This window comes from Marmota flaviventris, chromosome 7, assembly GCF_047511675.1.
Source record: "Marmota flaviventris isolate mMarFla1 chromosome 7, mMarFla1.hap1, whole genome shotgun sequence".
Lineage (NCBI taxonomy): Eukaryota > Metazoa > Chordata > Mammalia > Rodentia > Sciuridae > Marmota > Marmota flaviventris.
The window spans coordinates 32,068,209-32,082,928 of NC_092504.1; the positions used below are offsets into that span (position 1 = coordinate 32,068,209).

Sequence of the window (14,720 nt, forward strand, 5' to 3'; positions counted from 1 at the left end):
AAATGCGTCCCCCCTCCCCACTTTCAGTGCTGGTCACAGAACCCAGGGCCTCACACATGCTAGGCAAGCACTGTACCACTGAGCCACATCCGCAGCCCCTAAAGATGTCTTAAGACGTTTGGCTCTGGACTAAGTCACATGTGTATATTTAAGTTGTTCTGAGGTCTAAGGAGCTAACGTCTGAGACCTTGGAACCCATACCTCAAAAGTCTGGTGGCAAATGGGTATTCAGGACCACTGTGCATAAAAGCCACCCATGAACGTCTTCAGAAAGGGCCCAGCTGAACATGTGGTATCCCAGCTCCTATGCTGTGGCCATTCAAGAGTTGACATTTCAAATGAATAGTTTAAAAAAACATGAATTCAGGAAAATCACGTGTATTATGTATTGACTAACTCATTTGCAAATTCTATTATGTATAATTAAATAGATAGAAACTGAATTGACAAGGATAAAAGTATTTTGGAAGGGAACTTCAGGGTTTCAAGGAGTGATTTTTGAATATTGTCTTGCTGTGAAGATGACTGATGGGGAGGGTTGTAAGGCCAGACTGCAACAACAACCTTATCTCTGAATTTTGATCTGTGAGACCTTTCCTGTGTCTGAAATGCTGGTCTGGCCTTGTGATAATGTGCCTGGCAGATGGGACACTGTCTCCAAGACTGAGCTCATTGCTAGGAGCTCTCTCACCTGCAAGCAAATGAGAGTTTATTTGGTCCTTTCATGAAATTCAGATTGTGTCCTTCACTTTTGCAGCCCTGTTTGACAGGCACTAAATAAAGTAATTTTGTTTAACCAGGGACGTCATAGAATTCCTAATGGCCGTCCAAAAAGATTGGAGTGTACGTGTGGGGAAAAGTCTGTAGAAATCTGAAAACATGAGAATGTTGAAGAAAGAACTAATTTAATTCTCACAACATCTCTGAAAAATGGTTCCTAAATTTATCACATTCTTACAGACGTGTAAACTGAGGCTCAGAGTTCAGGCAACATGCTAAAAAAGCCAAGTCCTTGTGGAGATAATGGAGCCTGATTTCTGGTGCAGAAAACTCCAGTGACATTTTATTCCATCTGCAGCCAGTTTTGGGGAAAGTCTCAAGGGGAAAACTACAGCAAATTGTTAGATTTCTAGTGATTTTTTTTGGGGGGGGGGATACTGGGGATTGAACTCAGGGCACTTAACTACTGAACCACATCCTCACCCCCCACCCTTTTTGGGGGGTGGAGGTGGGGGGACAGGGTCTTGCTAAGTTGCTTAGGGACTCACTAAATTGCTGAGGCTGGCTTTGAACTTGCAATACTCCTGCCTCAGCCTCCGGAACTGCTGGGATTACAGGTGTACGCCACCACCCCCGGCTTCTAGTGATTTATTTTTTCTTGTCTCAACTTGAACTCCCACCTAGCCAAGGACTGGATGATTAACCAATGAAGCAAATGCACTTAGCGTCCATTGCTCATCACAGTTCTCTTTCTTGCAGTTCCCAAAGGGTCTGGAATCCACCAGAAACCGAAGCCAGGGAGAGCGTGCTTGCCTTGGTCACTGCGCGGAGCAGCCACCAGCTTGGGAGCGCGGCATTCACACACCAGGTTGCTATTGAGGCTTTTACATGTGGTGCTCAGAGCAGTTGCTTGGGCTTCCATCACTAGGCTGATGTTAAAGATACAATCAGCTTCTGCTTCTTGATCAGGAGGCCTTGTGGGTGCCAGTGTAGAGGGAGAACAGGTCTTATCTGACTTAGCTGAGGGGGAAGTGGGGTTGGATGGTGGGGTTGGACGGTGGGGTTGGGAAGTTGCCCTGAGATGAGCCTCCCCCACCCCCCCCCCCGCATTCCATCAGCTTGCCATTCAGAAAGCTCCCGGTCATCATAACACACAAAAAAGACTCAATTTCCCTCCTTCTCTTTCTGTTCTAGTTGGAGACTAGGCTTGGGAAGTTTTCCACGTAGATGGTGCCTCTCTCGTGGATGGACGGGGAGAAATAACATCTGCAGATTGCTGCCAGACACCCTGAGAACACAAGCCCACCTGGTCTTTGGTCCCCTTGCTGAATGGCATTCGCTGCGGTAGCCCACTGAGGGCTACTTTCCTGGGGATTCAGGGTTTGGGCACGGGACTCCAGTCTGGGAAGATGCTCAGTTCCATCAAGTGCGTGTTGGTGGGTGACAGCGCTGTGGGGAAAACCTCCCTGTTGGTGCGTTTCACCTCCGAGACCTTCCCCGAGGCCTATAAGCCCACGGTGTACGAGAACACGGGTGTGGACGTCTTCATGGATGGCATCCAGATCAGCCTGGGCCTCTGGGACACTGCTGGCAACGATGCCTTCAGAAGCATCCGCCCCCTATCCTACCAGCAGGCCGACGTGGTGCTGATGTGCTATTCCGTGGCCAACCATAACTCGTTCCTGAACTTGAAGAACAAGTGGATTGGTGAAATCAGGAGCAACCTGCCCTGTACCCCAGTGCTGGTGGTAGCCACCCAGACCGACCAGCGGGAAGTGGGGCCCCACAGGGCCTCCTGCATCAATGCCATAGAAGGGAAGAAACTGGCCCAGGATGTGCGAGCCAAGGGCTACCTGGAATGCTCAGCCCTCAGCAACCGGGGAGTGCAGCAGGTGTTTGAGTGTGCTGTCCGGACTGCCGTCAACCAGGCCAGGCGACGAAACAGAAGGAGGCTCTTCTCCATCGAGTGCAAGATCTTCTAATCCCCAGGACACTTCACCCAACATTCAGGAACACATGCCAAAGAACGATGGGAAGGGGGGAAGCAGGCAAGATGGGAAGGTCGGTGCTGATTCCAGGCACCCCCCAGCAGCCCTTCCTGTTGGATACAGCTGTTGAGACTGGGCCAGTGGATGTTTTCACTAACTACAAAGAACACCTCACACAATATGATCAGAGAAACAAACCCCTTGGGAAGCTGTAATGGATAGTTCATCTTCAATTAAAAAAACTAAAATGTCCTTCATAATTTTGGACAATGAAGTGAGTTTTCCAAGCATTCCATAATTAAAGACACACTTTATTTAAATAATAACAAACCATGCAGCTCTTGTATATAATTAGTTTTCACACTTGGGAAGTCTTTTCCTACTTACTTACAAACTGCTGTATGAATGAAATAACCTCATGGGGCTTCGCCATATGTTTATAGTGTTATTTTTAACACTATAACCTGAATCAGTAGTTCTGTCAAAACCACTTGCCTGCTGGATTTTCCTAGGTAATCGAATTTTAAAATGACCATTAACTGATTCTTGCAATCCATTTCCCACTTACCTGTTATTTAGAATTGTATATAGAATACGGTTCCATAAACATATTTCCCTACTTGCCTAATGATTTTCCACAGTTACCACCGTATTTCATTGTAATTGTAAAAAAGCATTTCTTATATGCCATCTTACCTTCCACCCAAAGAATCCCAGTTGTGCACTAAGTTTTCCTCAGTCGTCCGTTCCCCAGGTCCCTTGGAAGGGAAATGCTTCCGGCAGGGAATCACACTGCTTCAGACAATGGCAGCAGGACGTGGAACAGGAGTGAGAGCTCATGCTCACTTCAGGGACCTCTGCTCTTTGCCTGTCACTTCTGACATGGTGGCTCTGAGTGGCTGAAGGTCTTGTGAAAGTAGGCAGGCATGAAGTTCTGCTTGGTGGTTCATTTGACAAACTTGTTTTCCAACTCTAAACTGCCTGGCATGACAACATGCTTTATGAATTTTAGGATCTAATTCTGAATAATTGAGAAAGTGCCTGTATAGGTGTGTGCAAGGAGAAAAGGTAGAATTCATAGCTTTTACTATTTCATGAACATAAATTCTTGAATGAAAAATCAAAACCAATAAATCCCAAGCACAGCTGTGAAGAAATTGCTCAGGTAATTACTCTTTGTTAAGAGTTACTGGGGATAATACTAAATAAATAGGGATGAACACACACACACACCCCTAAACCCCTATTCTATCTAATAGCTTAAAATCATGATGTTGTTTATCTGTTAAAACTTTTAATAGAATTCTATGTAACTTGAATAAATTGTGAAGATATATAATTTACTCTACCTAGATATGTCGTTTTCTGCCTCAATCAAATAAAACTGAGAGTCACCTGAACCACATTTAGGGTAGTACTTATTTATGTGCTCATTATTATGGTGCCACAGGCTATTACACATAACAGGTAAGGCAGCAGCTGGGTGAGTGACTATTATTATAGTCACGCTGGCATAGCATTCAGTTGCCTTATTTGGCCAATTCTGTATAGCTATAATCAGAGTTGAAAATCAAATCTGTTCTCACCCCACACTGCTTTCTCCTCCTCTCTCTCTCCTCTCACCCACATGCAGTAAAAGGCCTGGGACCTGCGTCTTAGTCTCTGGTGGGAGGGTTGCCTCGATTCTTTGGGATTAAGGATCTGCCTTCAACCCATGTCTCATCCCTCTAGTCCTTGCCTCTGTATCACCTTTGTGTGGTTCCTCCAGCAGAGGAGGAAAGGCAGGCTAGGGAGGGCACAAATGGCTTTGCTGTTATCTAGGCTAGGACACACAGACCAGGCCTGCGCCTACTGCTTGGAGAAGACTCTAGGCTTGAACCCTCCTCAGTGGGAACCTGATAGAAGTTGAGCCAGGCAGTGTCTGTCGTCCCTGCTGGGTTACATGTTCTTGAAGGCAGTGCCACCTCCTATCATCTCTGTGTCCCCAAGGCCTAGCACAGGGAAGGAACAGGAGCTAAATACAGTTGTGTTGAATTGAACTGGAGAAACACAGAATTTGGGCTTTTGTACTATAAAGTAGTTATGAGAAGGAAGCAGACTCTCACCAGCTCAAAGGGGTGAGAGGTGAAAACAGTTCATTTGGGTGGAATCCAGGTTAATGTATGTTCTACATGAGCATATATTTATTTTTGCTGGCCTGCATGAAGGCATATGTTTCTTGCACTTCAATACTTGTGGTACCTTTCTGTAGACTATTGTTATGTCTATTCTTTACTATTCCAAATCAGAAAATTGAATATGCTCTTGTTTACATTAAATAATTGATTTGAGTGGTCAAGAAACTCATCCTTGTCTCATTCAGTCAGGGCTGCTCTCATGAAATACCACATGTGGTGTGACTTAAACTACAGAAGTTTTTGTCTTATAGTTTGGAGGTGGGGAGTCCAAGATCAGGTGCCAGTATGGCTGGGTTCTGGTGAGGCCCATATTCCTGGTTTGCAGATGGTGATCTTCTTGCTGTGTTCCCACAAGGAGAGGAGAGAGATCATCTCTCCTGTCTCTTCTTATAAGAGCACTAAGGATCCATCTCCTAATGCTATCACATTGGGGATTGGGCTTCCACACATGGATTTGGGGGGAACATAAATATACTATCCATAGCAATGCCATTATATCTTACTTTATAACTGGTTAAATGGGGGCAGTAGAATCTTGTGTCATGGAATTAGACTGAGTGATGAGAAAACCGGGAGCATCCTAATAGTTCAAGTTTCTGGATTGCTTTGGATGTGCTGGGTGCTGTGTTTAACATTTGAATATCATGATCACACCACATGAGTGTAGATGGCTCATATTATAATGAATCTCCTCTTATACAAGGAAACAGAGGCTCAGCATATTAATGAAACAAATCTAAGCCACACTGCAGGTGAGTGGCAGTACCAGGAGTCTCGATCAGGTCTGTGTGGACTCCAAAGCTTTGCTCAAAACCACTGTGCCCCACTTCCTCCCAGAGCAGCCTGACTGAATGACTTTGCCACATCCTATCTCACATAGCTTGAGGCTCCAGCCCCACCAGTCAAGGGGCCTGCATTTAAAACATTATTTTTAACTTCTGCAGTGCTGGCAATTGAACCTAGGGCCCCACGCATCCTAGACAAGCTACAGGCCTAGCTCTAAAGCATTATCTTTCAATACATATTCCAAGTCTGGTCCCCTTTTATTTTTTTTTTCTGGTAGTGAGAATAAGAGCCATCTAAGTCACAGAGCGCCATCATTTGCAAGGGCCCCTATTCCAACCATTGGCTTTTCAGTGTAAATTCATACATTGATGGTGTGTGAATTGGCAGAGATAAATACACCATAATTTAATGCTTTAAAAAGCTTGGGAAATATTTGCTTTTTCTTATCTCACTTCCCCACCCCTCAGGTTTCATTTAATTTCTTTGAGGGAGCAACAGAGGAGAAGAGAGGGTGTGGTTCTTTCCTTTCAAGAATTTCATGCCCAGGAAGGTCCTTTTATCTAGAATGAGACACAATGGAAGGATTCCAGTTTGGCACATCTGCAGGGTAACGATATGACAGAAGGGACAGGGGATTCATGAGTGTCCCCAGAACCGAGAAGGCAGTATTTGGGGTTGAGACTTATTTGTCCTGAGACTATATCTCTTCTGATACAACAAAGAAACAATCACTGGCCAAGATCTCAACAGTTATTTTTTTTTTCAATAAAAGATAAAATGAGCCATGGGAATGACTTGTGATATGAGTTCATGAAGAGAACTTGATTAAGCCTAAAGTCAGCATTAACTTTTTGATAGACTCTAAAGTATGTCCTGACATGGAACTTAATGATAGATATAAAGCCAGACAATTATGATGTATTTAGAGTAAAAAAAGAAAATCTGAGCTGTATGTCTTTCAGTCTCAAATTCTTTTTCTTAAAACATAAGTACTCTATAAGTATTGTTAATAATAACAATTGTGAAAGTACTTTATATCTGTAAACTATCATGCAGCCAGGAGTGTTATGTCTTTGTTAGATTCCTATGCTGAAACAGAAGCTGAATATTCTAGATGAGGTTGGAACTTTCTAGAACTGGCCAATTGTGGGCCACATGATGGAAACCCAGCAGAAGCAAGTTCTGTTGTAACATTGTTAACAGTGAGATGGCCCATAGGATAATAAAAATATCAACAAATTATGTTCTGATGCCTGTTGGCTCTGAGCCCTGTGTTAGATGCTCTATAGAGTCACCTCATGCAGAGTTCATAACAGGCTGACAAGGTAGAGATTCTCTTTCTGTTGGTAAGAAACTGAAGATCCCAGTTTTGCTATCTAATTTTGGTATAATTAAACTCGGCCAGCTAAAAATTATATGATTAATTATATTTAGTGTTCATTACACTTGCTAATTTAGCACGATGGGCACACTGTAGGGCGGGGTGACGGATGGCGCTTGCCAGCCTTCCTGTGTGACCTTCCTTTTGTCATTCTTCTCACAATAGTGTCTCAGGTGGTTCTATCCCGTTGTCTTGGCTGGTTTTGGCTTGCTGTTCCACTCCCCATTTCCCTTGTTCACTCTTCGCTGCCCTCCTGTGTGCCTGAGAGGCTCACCCTGTGGACTGAGTGACCCAGGATCTCTTCCTGGCATCCACATGGTATAGCTAACGGGACACTCTGGCCAGAAGTGGGTAAATAGGAGCAAAGAATGGCGGAGTGTTTTTCCCTACACCTCTCCTGCCCTGGTGCTGATTTGGCAATGTGTCTCTCTGCAACTCCAGCTGCTGCTGGGCGGCTTCTATTCCACACCTCCAGCTGGTGCTTGTTTTTGATGCAGCAACATCCCTGATACAGCTCCTTAATGGAGACCTCAACAAGTAGGGCTTTCATTCAGATCTCTTCATTTGAACCACCTAGAACAAATTTGGTTTCTTCCTGAGTGATACACTCGACACATATTAAAAGTCTTCTATATGCTTTGGCATTAAGGGATTACTAAGCCCTATTGAAAGTGTTGGGGTTAACAGTGTGGGTAACTGCTCTTTCCTGTGCCACAAAACCCAAGAAATATCATCACTCTTTACATCTATTTTCTTGGAAGAAAAAGGAGGAAGGGGTTGATTAAGTCTATTTTGAATAAGCAAAAGAATAGATGTATTTAGAGTTAAAAAAATCTGAGCTGTATGTCTTTCAGTCTCAAATTCTTTTTCTTAAAACATAGGTACTCTATAAGTATTGTTAATAATAATAATTGTGAAAGATGTTCCGGAATAGCAATGTTCAAAAATTTCAGGTCTTCTAATGACACAATTATACTCAAGAAGCTCTGTTGTTATCCATAATATATAAAGAATGACTACAGATCAACAAGAAAAAAGCCCAATTTTAAGACAGATATTTCTAAGAAGAGAAAATATGCATGACCAATGAACAATATAAAATATGTTTAAACTGGATGTGGTGGTGCACCCCTATAATCCCAGTGACTCAGGAGGCTGAGGCAGGAGGATTGCAAGTTCTAGCCTAGCTTGGATAACTTAGTGAGACCCTGTCTCAAAAATAAAAAGGGCTAATGATGTAGCTCAGAGGTAGAGCCCACCCTTGGATTTAATCCCAAATACAACACACACACACACAATGTGTTTAATCATTTTCAAATGACCATATTGGGAAAAGAAATAATAAGTATGACAATACCAAGCATCAATAAGGATATGACATAATAGGAACTCTTATAAACTACTTGTGGGAGCTTAAATTGGTATAACATTTAAGTGTTACTTAGTAGTACTTACTATTCTATACCTCTGACCCAGAATTTCATGCTCTAGAGATACCCTTACATAGATTTCCTGGGAGACATGGGTGAGAATGTTCTTTGTAACATTATAGATAATAGCAAAAACTAGGAATGATGTAATGCCATAAACTAAAATTAATTCAGAATAGCTAAGTGAATTTTGGTGTCTTTGCACAAACTTTGTAACAATGAAAATGAATAAAATATACCTATACATAATCAATGTGAATGAGTACAGATAATATTGTGGACAAAAAAGCAAGTGGCAAAAATAATACATTAGTCTTATTCCGTTTATGTGACGTTCAAATGTGAACAAATCTTAAAGACATAATATTTAGGGTTAAAAAAGGTTTTAAAAGTCCAGGAACAATTAAAAGTCCAGCATTCAAATGAGTAGTTACCTTCTCTGGGGTGGGGTTAGTGTGATGGGCACGGTCACCAATCTTGTGACAGTTATTGGTAATGTTCTACTTCTTGAGTTTGAGAAGTCAGTAATTGGTGTTCATCAACTTTTTCTGTTATTATTTACTACTCAAAAGCATTCTTATATATTTTATATATTTTTAAGTGTATAATGAAGTTCATAACTTAAAACATTTTTTAAAATTCAGGTTCTACCATCTAATGGTCTGAATTTGAATCCCAACTCTGTCACACACTGACTCAGATACATATATGTGTGTGTGTGTGTGTGTGTGTGTAGGGGAGGAGAGAGAGAGAGAGAGAGAGAGAGAGAGAGAGAATTCTTTTACAACTACTTTTTGAAATGTCCCAATTTTACTGATTTTGGTATAATTAAACTTGACTAGTTAAAAATTATATATAATATAAACTATTAACTAATTTAGTGTTCATTATACTTGCTAATTTAGCCAAGATGGTGAGATTGACCTTTCAACCTTGTGTAAGCTAATTAAACTCTAGACACTTTCCTCTGGTGTAAAATGGAGAGAATATTATCAGAGTAGGGAGCTTTAAAGAGCTAGTTTAGGTAGATGCTGTATTATGTCTGGTACACAGTAAGTGCTTAATAAATGGTGCCAAATATTCAATTGTTATCTTCAGCTCCTCAGAGCTAGGAGGATCCTGCAGTTTCATGGATGATGACACTTGGGGTCTTGAGACTGTTAACTGACTTGTCCAAAGCCTCAAGGGTTGGTGGCAGATCTGGACCACTTTGCTCTTCCTATGGTCCTTTTTTTTTTTTTTTTTTTTTTTTGATGCTCTTTTCTCTAAGAATCATAAGTAGAAAGGGACTAGGGATTTTCACTTGTCCACTTTTCATAAATTGCTATTGAATCCATGTTTCTTATACATCATCATTTCCAGTATTGCTTCTTAGCACAGTCAGGTGAATTTGGGTGACAGGAGGGATTGACAGAGGCTCAGTTCCTTATTGTAAGTGGCAACAGATCTCCATTCTCTTCTTTATTTGTTCAGCGTTTCCAAGCTCTTTGGTTTTCTGTGAGATTGATTTAGAAAAAGCAGAGAGGTCATTACTGGAGAGAATGACCCCTGCTTACCTTTATGACTGGGGTATACAGAGCCTGGTGCTTGTGTGTCCTGCTGCACCAGGAACCTCTTTGCTTCAAACTATGCTAATTGCCTAAATTCCTGCTCTCATGAGGTTCAGGATCTAGTTAGGCTTGAGTGTATAGCCAGTAACCATAAAAACAAGCAAATAAGATCAACGGGGATGAATGATGGGTAATAGGAATAAAATAAATAAGGAAGAAGAGAAAATATTTGGTATTGAGTAGGAGAGGGAGGCCTAACAGAGCAACAGCCTGGTTGAGGTTCACACAGCCCATCCATGGCCTGGTTTTAACATAATCCCTGTGAAAAAGAAGCAAGTGTCAGGTGTGACGGTGCACATCGGCAATCCCAGTTGCTTGGGAGGGAGGCAGGAGGATCGCAAGTTCAAAACCAGCCTCGGCAGCTTTTTGAGGTCCTAAGCAACTTAGTGAGATCCAGTCTCAAAATAAAAAATAAAAAGGGGGCGGTGATGTGGCTCAGTGGTTCAGAAAAAAAAAAAAAAGAAAAGAAAAAGAAAGAAAGAAGCTTCAATTCTTCCTTCTTGGCAGGAAGGGACAGTTTCCACACTGATTGGTATTTGATATTGCGCAGCCTTCACTGGGGATTCTATCCTGTCTATTGACCTCCTACCCAGACTGAGGGCTGCTTCAGCAGATGGATTAGCAAATATCCCAGAAGAGAAAACTGACAGGATTCACAAAGGCTGAGGGCTCACACAGCCAAGCGGTTTCCAGCAGATTCTGAACAAAAGGAAGGAAATGACTAGAATAGGGTCTAGATAGGGCTCAGAGTCAAGAGCTTGTCTGATGGGCATTGCAGAGAAAATGCAAGAATCTGCAGGCTGTGCAAGCACGTGGCAGCCTGGGCTTGGGAAGTAGCAAGGTCACAGGGTCTTAGTGCGCACCCCTCAAAACAGCTAGATGCACTTGCCCCCCCATGGCGGTGATACTTAAAAAGAACATAACAAGGCACTCCAATACACTGTAGAACTTTCACACTGATTGCAACTGACAGGGTGTAATTCAAGTGAGTCACCAGAAGTGACCCGAGGGTAGCTGTTGCATGGTGATCCTCTTGTCTCAGGGCATTGAAGAGTTCCTGAGGATCTGGATAGGAGATACCTTTCTAAAAAGTTTCCAGAGAGCCCCAGATAAATCACCATATCTGTGCACTCCTGTAATACATTTCCCTTCCCCTTTCACCTCCTTCCATCACTTCTTTATGCAGCCAGGCACCCCTCTTATCCATCTTTAATGGCTCCAGCATCTGAAACTATGCTGTGCCCATTGTACACACTGAACCATATTTCATACATGAATAACCTTCATGATCATCATCCCCACACATTATATGGCACTTCAAGAATTTACAAAGTGCTTTTCCCTGTTTTATTGTAATGATTGCCAATATTTGGCCACCATGCTACAGGTCCTTTGGTACTTTGTGTATGCTGTCTCCCATGATGTTACCACAATGTTGTGGTTTATTATTATTAAAATTAGCCCAAGCTAATTTCCAGACCAGGAAGCTGAGATGCAGGAAGGCAAACGGACTTGTCTACATGCATGTAACAGATGCTTGGAGAGTCAAGACTTGTACTTAGATCTCTTGACTCCAAATTCCTCTTTCTCCACTCCACCATGCTTTCATTTGAGGCTCAGGATGACTGTGGAGGAAGAAATACAGTCTAGGACATTTAGTATCTAAATCAGCACATAATAGGAATATAATACGGCTCAGCCAGTCAGATGCAGTTACTGACCAAAAGTTACTGACCTATTCCCAGCCCTGGAGGTCACTATTATTTTTAATCATGGGAACACTTAGAGAAAAATTGAAGCCATTACTATGGGGTTGTCTGCTAAGCACTTGCTATGATCTGAATGAAGGTGTTTCTCCAAATCATGTTAGGTCCTAAACATGACAGTACTAAAGGATGTGACTTTCAGGAGAATGGGATTAGCATCCTTATGGAAAGGCAGTAAAGGAGTCTCCTTGCCCTTCCTACCACGTGAGGATGCAGCAGGAAAGCACATCTATGAGGACCAGGACCTCATCAGACACTGAGTCTGCTGGAGACTTGATCTTGGACTTCTCAGCCTCCAGAACTGTGAGAAATAAAGTTCAACTACTTCTAAATCCCCCAGTCTAAAATACCTTGTTATGGTTGTCCCAATGGACTAAGATAGAACTCATTGAGTTAAAAAGATATGGATTATATCTCTGTTCAACAAATGTAAAACTCTGAAAGAAAAAAAGTATCTATAAACCCAGGCCCTCAGCCACATTTACCCCAGTTCTCTGGACACTGCAGGCAAAACCATACTCACTTTCTTCTCTCCTTCTGTTAATGTAGATATTTCCATCAAGAATTTAGTATCTAAATCAACACAGCCAGAACATTTCCTTTTGCTTATCTATTATTTACTAGATTCACATTTTTTAAGTTGGAAGGTATGTCAGGGAGGATTTAGCCTAAACCTGGTCACTTTACAGATGAAGAAGCTGACTCTCTAATTGCCCCAGGCCACTCAGCTGGATGCAGGCAAAGCTGGGCTTGAGGCCAGGCCTGGATCCCAGGTGCTCTTGCCTTCCTTCCCTGCAGGCCTGGGTCCTTCTGGTCTCTACCCTGGAGCTTTGGACTCTGAGACTTTTTAATTCAGCTTTCAATAATGGAAGTTTAAAGGTCTACCTTTTGCTTAAAATGTTAAGGGCATTGGCAGGTGATTAAAACAAGAGGATGGAAATGTCAGATGCAAAGACCAGCACATGGAGCCAGCAAGAGAAGAGAAGCAGGACAAGGACATGCTAGCCAGCAGCACTGCCTTGTCTGTTATTAACAAGCTCAACACAGAGCTGTGAGCCTGCAGCAACTCAGGCTGGGACTTCAAGGGTTCCAGGGAACCTGGGGGATGCTCCCTACCACTTTGCCCCAAAGCAGCCTATTCTTGTTAGAAAAATGTAAAGGAACATAATGGACAATGATTCTTCTTCTTTTTAAAATTGAAACCAGGGGCGCTTTACCACCAACATCTCTACATCTCCAGCCCTTTTTTTTTTTTTTTTTTGAGACAGGGTCTAAGTAGCCCAGGCTGACCTTGAACCTGCCATCCTCCTTCCTCTGCCTCTGTAGTTGCTGTGATTACAGATGTGCACCACCATACCCGGCTCAAAGATTATTTATACAGATGTTTTCTCTATCTGTCCATCCAAGTTGCATGCTGATTTTTCCAAAAATGAAAAAGGCAATGACACTCAAAAAAGACAATACTAAAACTCACTTCAAATACCACTGTTAACCTCATTTTTTTTCTACACTCTTTCAGATCTTTTCTCATCCACACGTGTGTGTATTTTCACAGAAATAGGATCTTGTGCTGCAATTTGACTTGCAATCTGTTTTCTTCACTTATTACATTGTGAACAGCTTTCAATGTCAGCGTGTTAATAAATGGACATACTCCTACCTTGTTATGTAATGGAGTATGTACACTGTTGTGTAATGGCAGTGTGTGTATCGTGTTTGTTAATTGCATCTATGGCTTCTATTGAACTTTGACGTGGAAAGTGTGCCCTGTGTATGTGTGCTTATACATGTGTATATATAATGCATATACATGTCTATATCTGCTGGGAGCCATTAGCCAAGTAGGTATGACAATTTCCTTGCCAGTGTACCCCATGTTGCAGTGACACTGCATGTAGATGACCTTGCTCAAGGACCAGGGCGGATTAGGGTGTTCCCGGTTTAGGATAATCGGGTTTAGGGCATTCCAGTTTAGGGCGTTTAAGGTTTAAGATTATTCCTCCTGGGAATAGGGCGTATCCTGCTGCCTGAGTTCCCCTTGAGTTCTCACGGGATTCAGACAGTATTTTTTGGGAGACAGAAGCCCAGTGAGAGTGGATTTGGGCAGAGAACGTGGATTTCCCCAGAACGTGATTGTAGATGGCTGGTGTGAGTTTGGGAATAAAGAGTTGCTGTTTGAATCTACAAGCTGTGTGGTGGCTCGTGATTGTGTGCCCAGCCAGACTGCGGCATATATCTATACATGTTTAGAGCCATAGTAATAACCACAGATATTCATCATCATGATATGTATACACATGTATGTATATATGTATATATATGTATATATACATATATACATAAATATATGTGTGTGTGTGTGTGTACTTCCTGCAATTTGGCAAGATCAAGATTTTACATTTCCCATTTTACAGATGAGGAAACTTAAAAGGTCAGGAGCTTAGCCTGGGGCAGAATCAAGACTCTATCCAGGCCATCTAGCCCCCAGCCTGGGCTCCTGACCACCTGGTTCATTACATAAACTGGAACAGCCTTCCGGGAACATCCAGTCCCAGGAAGAAAAATCTCGGTTTGATAGATGTGGAGTCCAGAGGTTGCTTGAGCTTCTGGCCAAGTCACTGAGGTTCTCGACGAGCTGGATGACCTTGCTCTCTTCTCTCTCTTGGGTTCCTCCTTCTCTTCCACCTCGTGGGCGGCTCCCTCGCTCCGCTCCCTCGGGCTGGGGCGCTGAAGGGGGTCTCAGATTCCCTTCGCCCTGCAGGAGGCTCATGCCCTCCAGCAAAACAGCGGGGAAACTGCCCCCTCTCTTGCTGACACCGCTCAGAACGGCTCCAGTTCACCAGACTTCCTTCCAGGAAGGGC

At 42.8% G+C, this 14,720-nt stretch overlaps 1 protein-coding gene across 1 annotated transcript in view; it reads left to right on the forward strand.

Annotated features, from left to right (window-relative positions):
• The window catches only part of Rhoh (ras homolog family member H), a 34,771-nt gene extending 30,658 nt beyond the window's left edge, over positions 1-4,113 (forward strand). Inside the window, exons 2-3 of the mRNA XM_027938520.2 lie at positions 1,480-1,588; positions 1,915-4,113. Coding sequence (XP_027794321.1) covers positions 2,130-2,702 — 573 coding nt within the window. The 5' untranslated portion in view covers positions 1,480-1,588; positions 1,915-2,129 and the 3' untranslated portion in view covers positions 2,703-4,113. The remainder of the gene's footprint in view (positions 1-1,479; positions 1,589-1,914) is intronic.
• Positions 4,114-14,720: the final 10,607 nt, after the last annotated feature.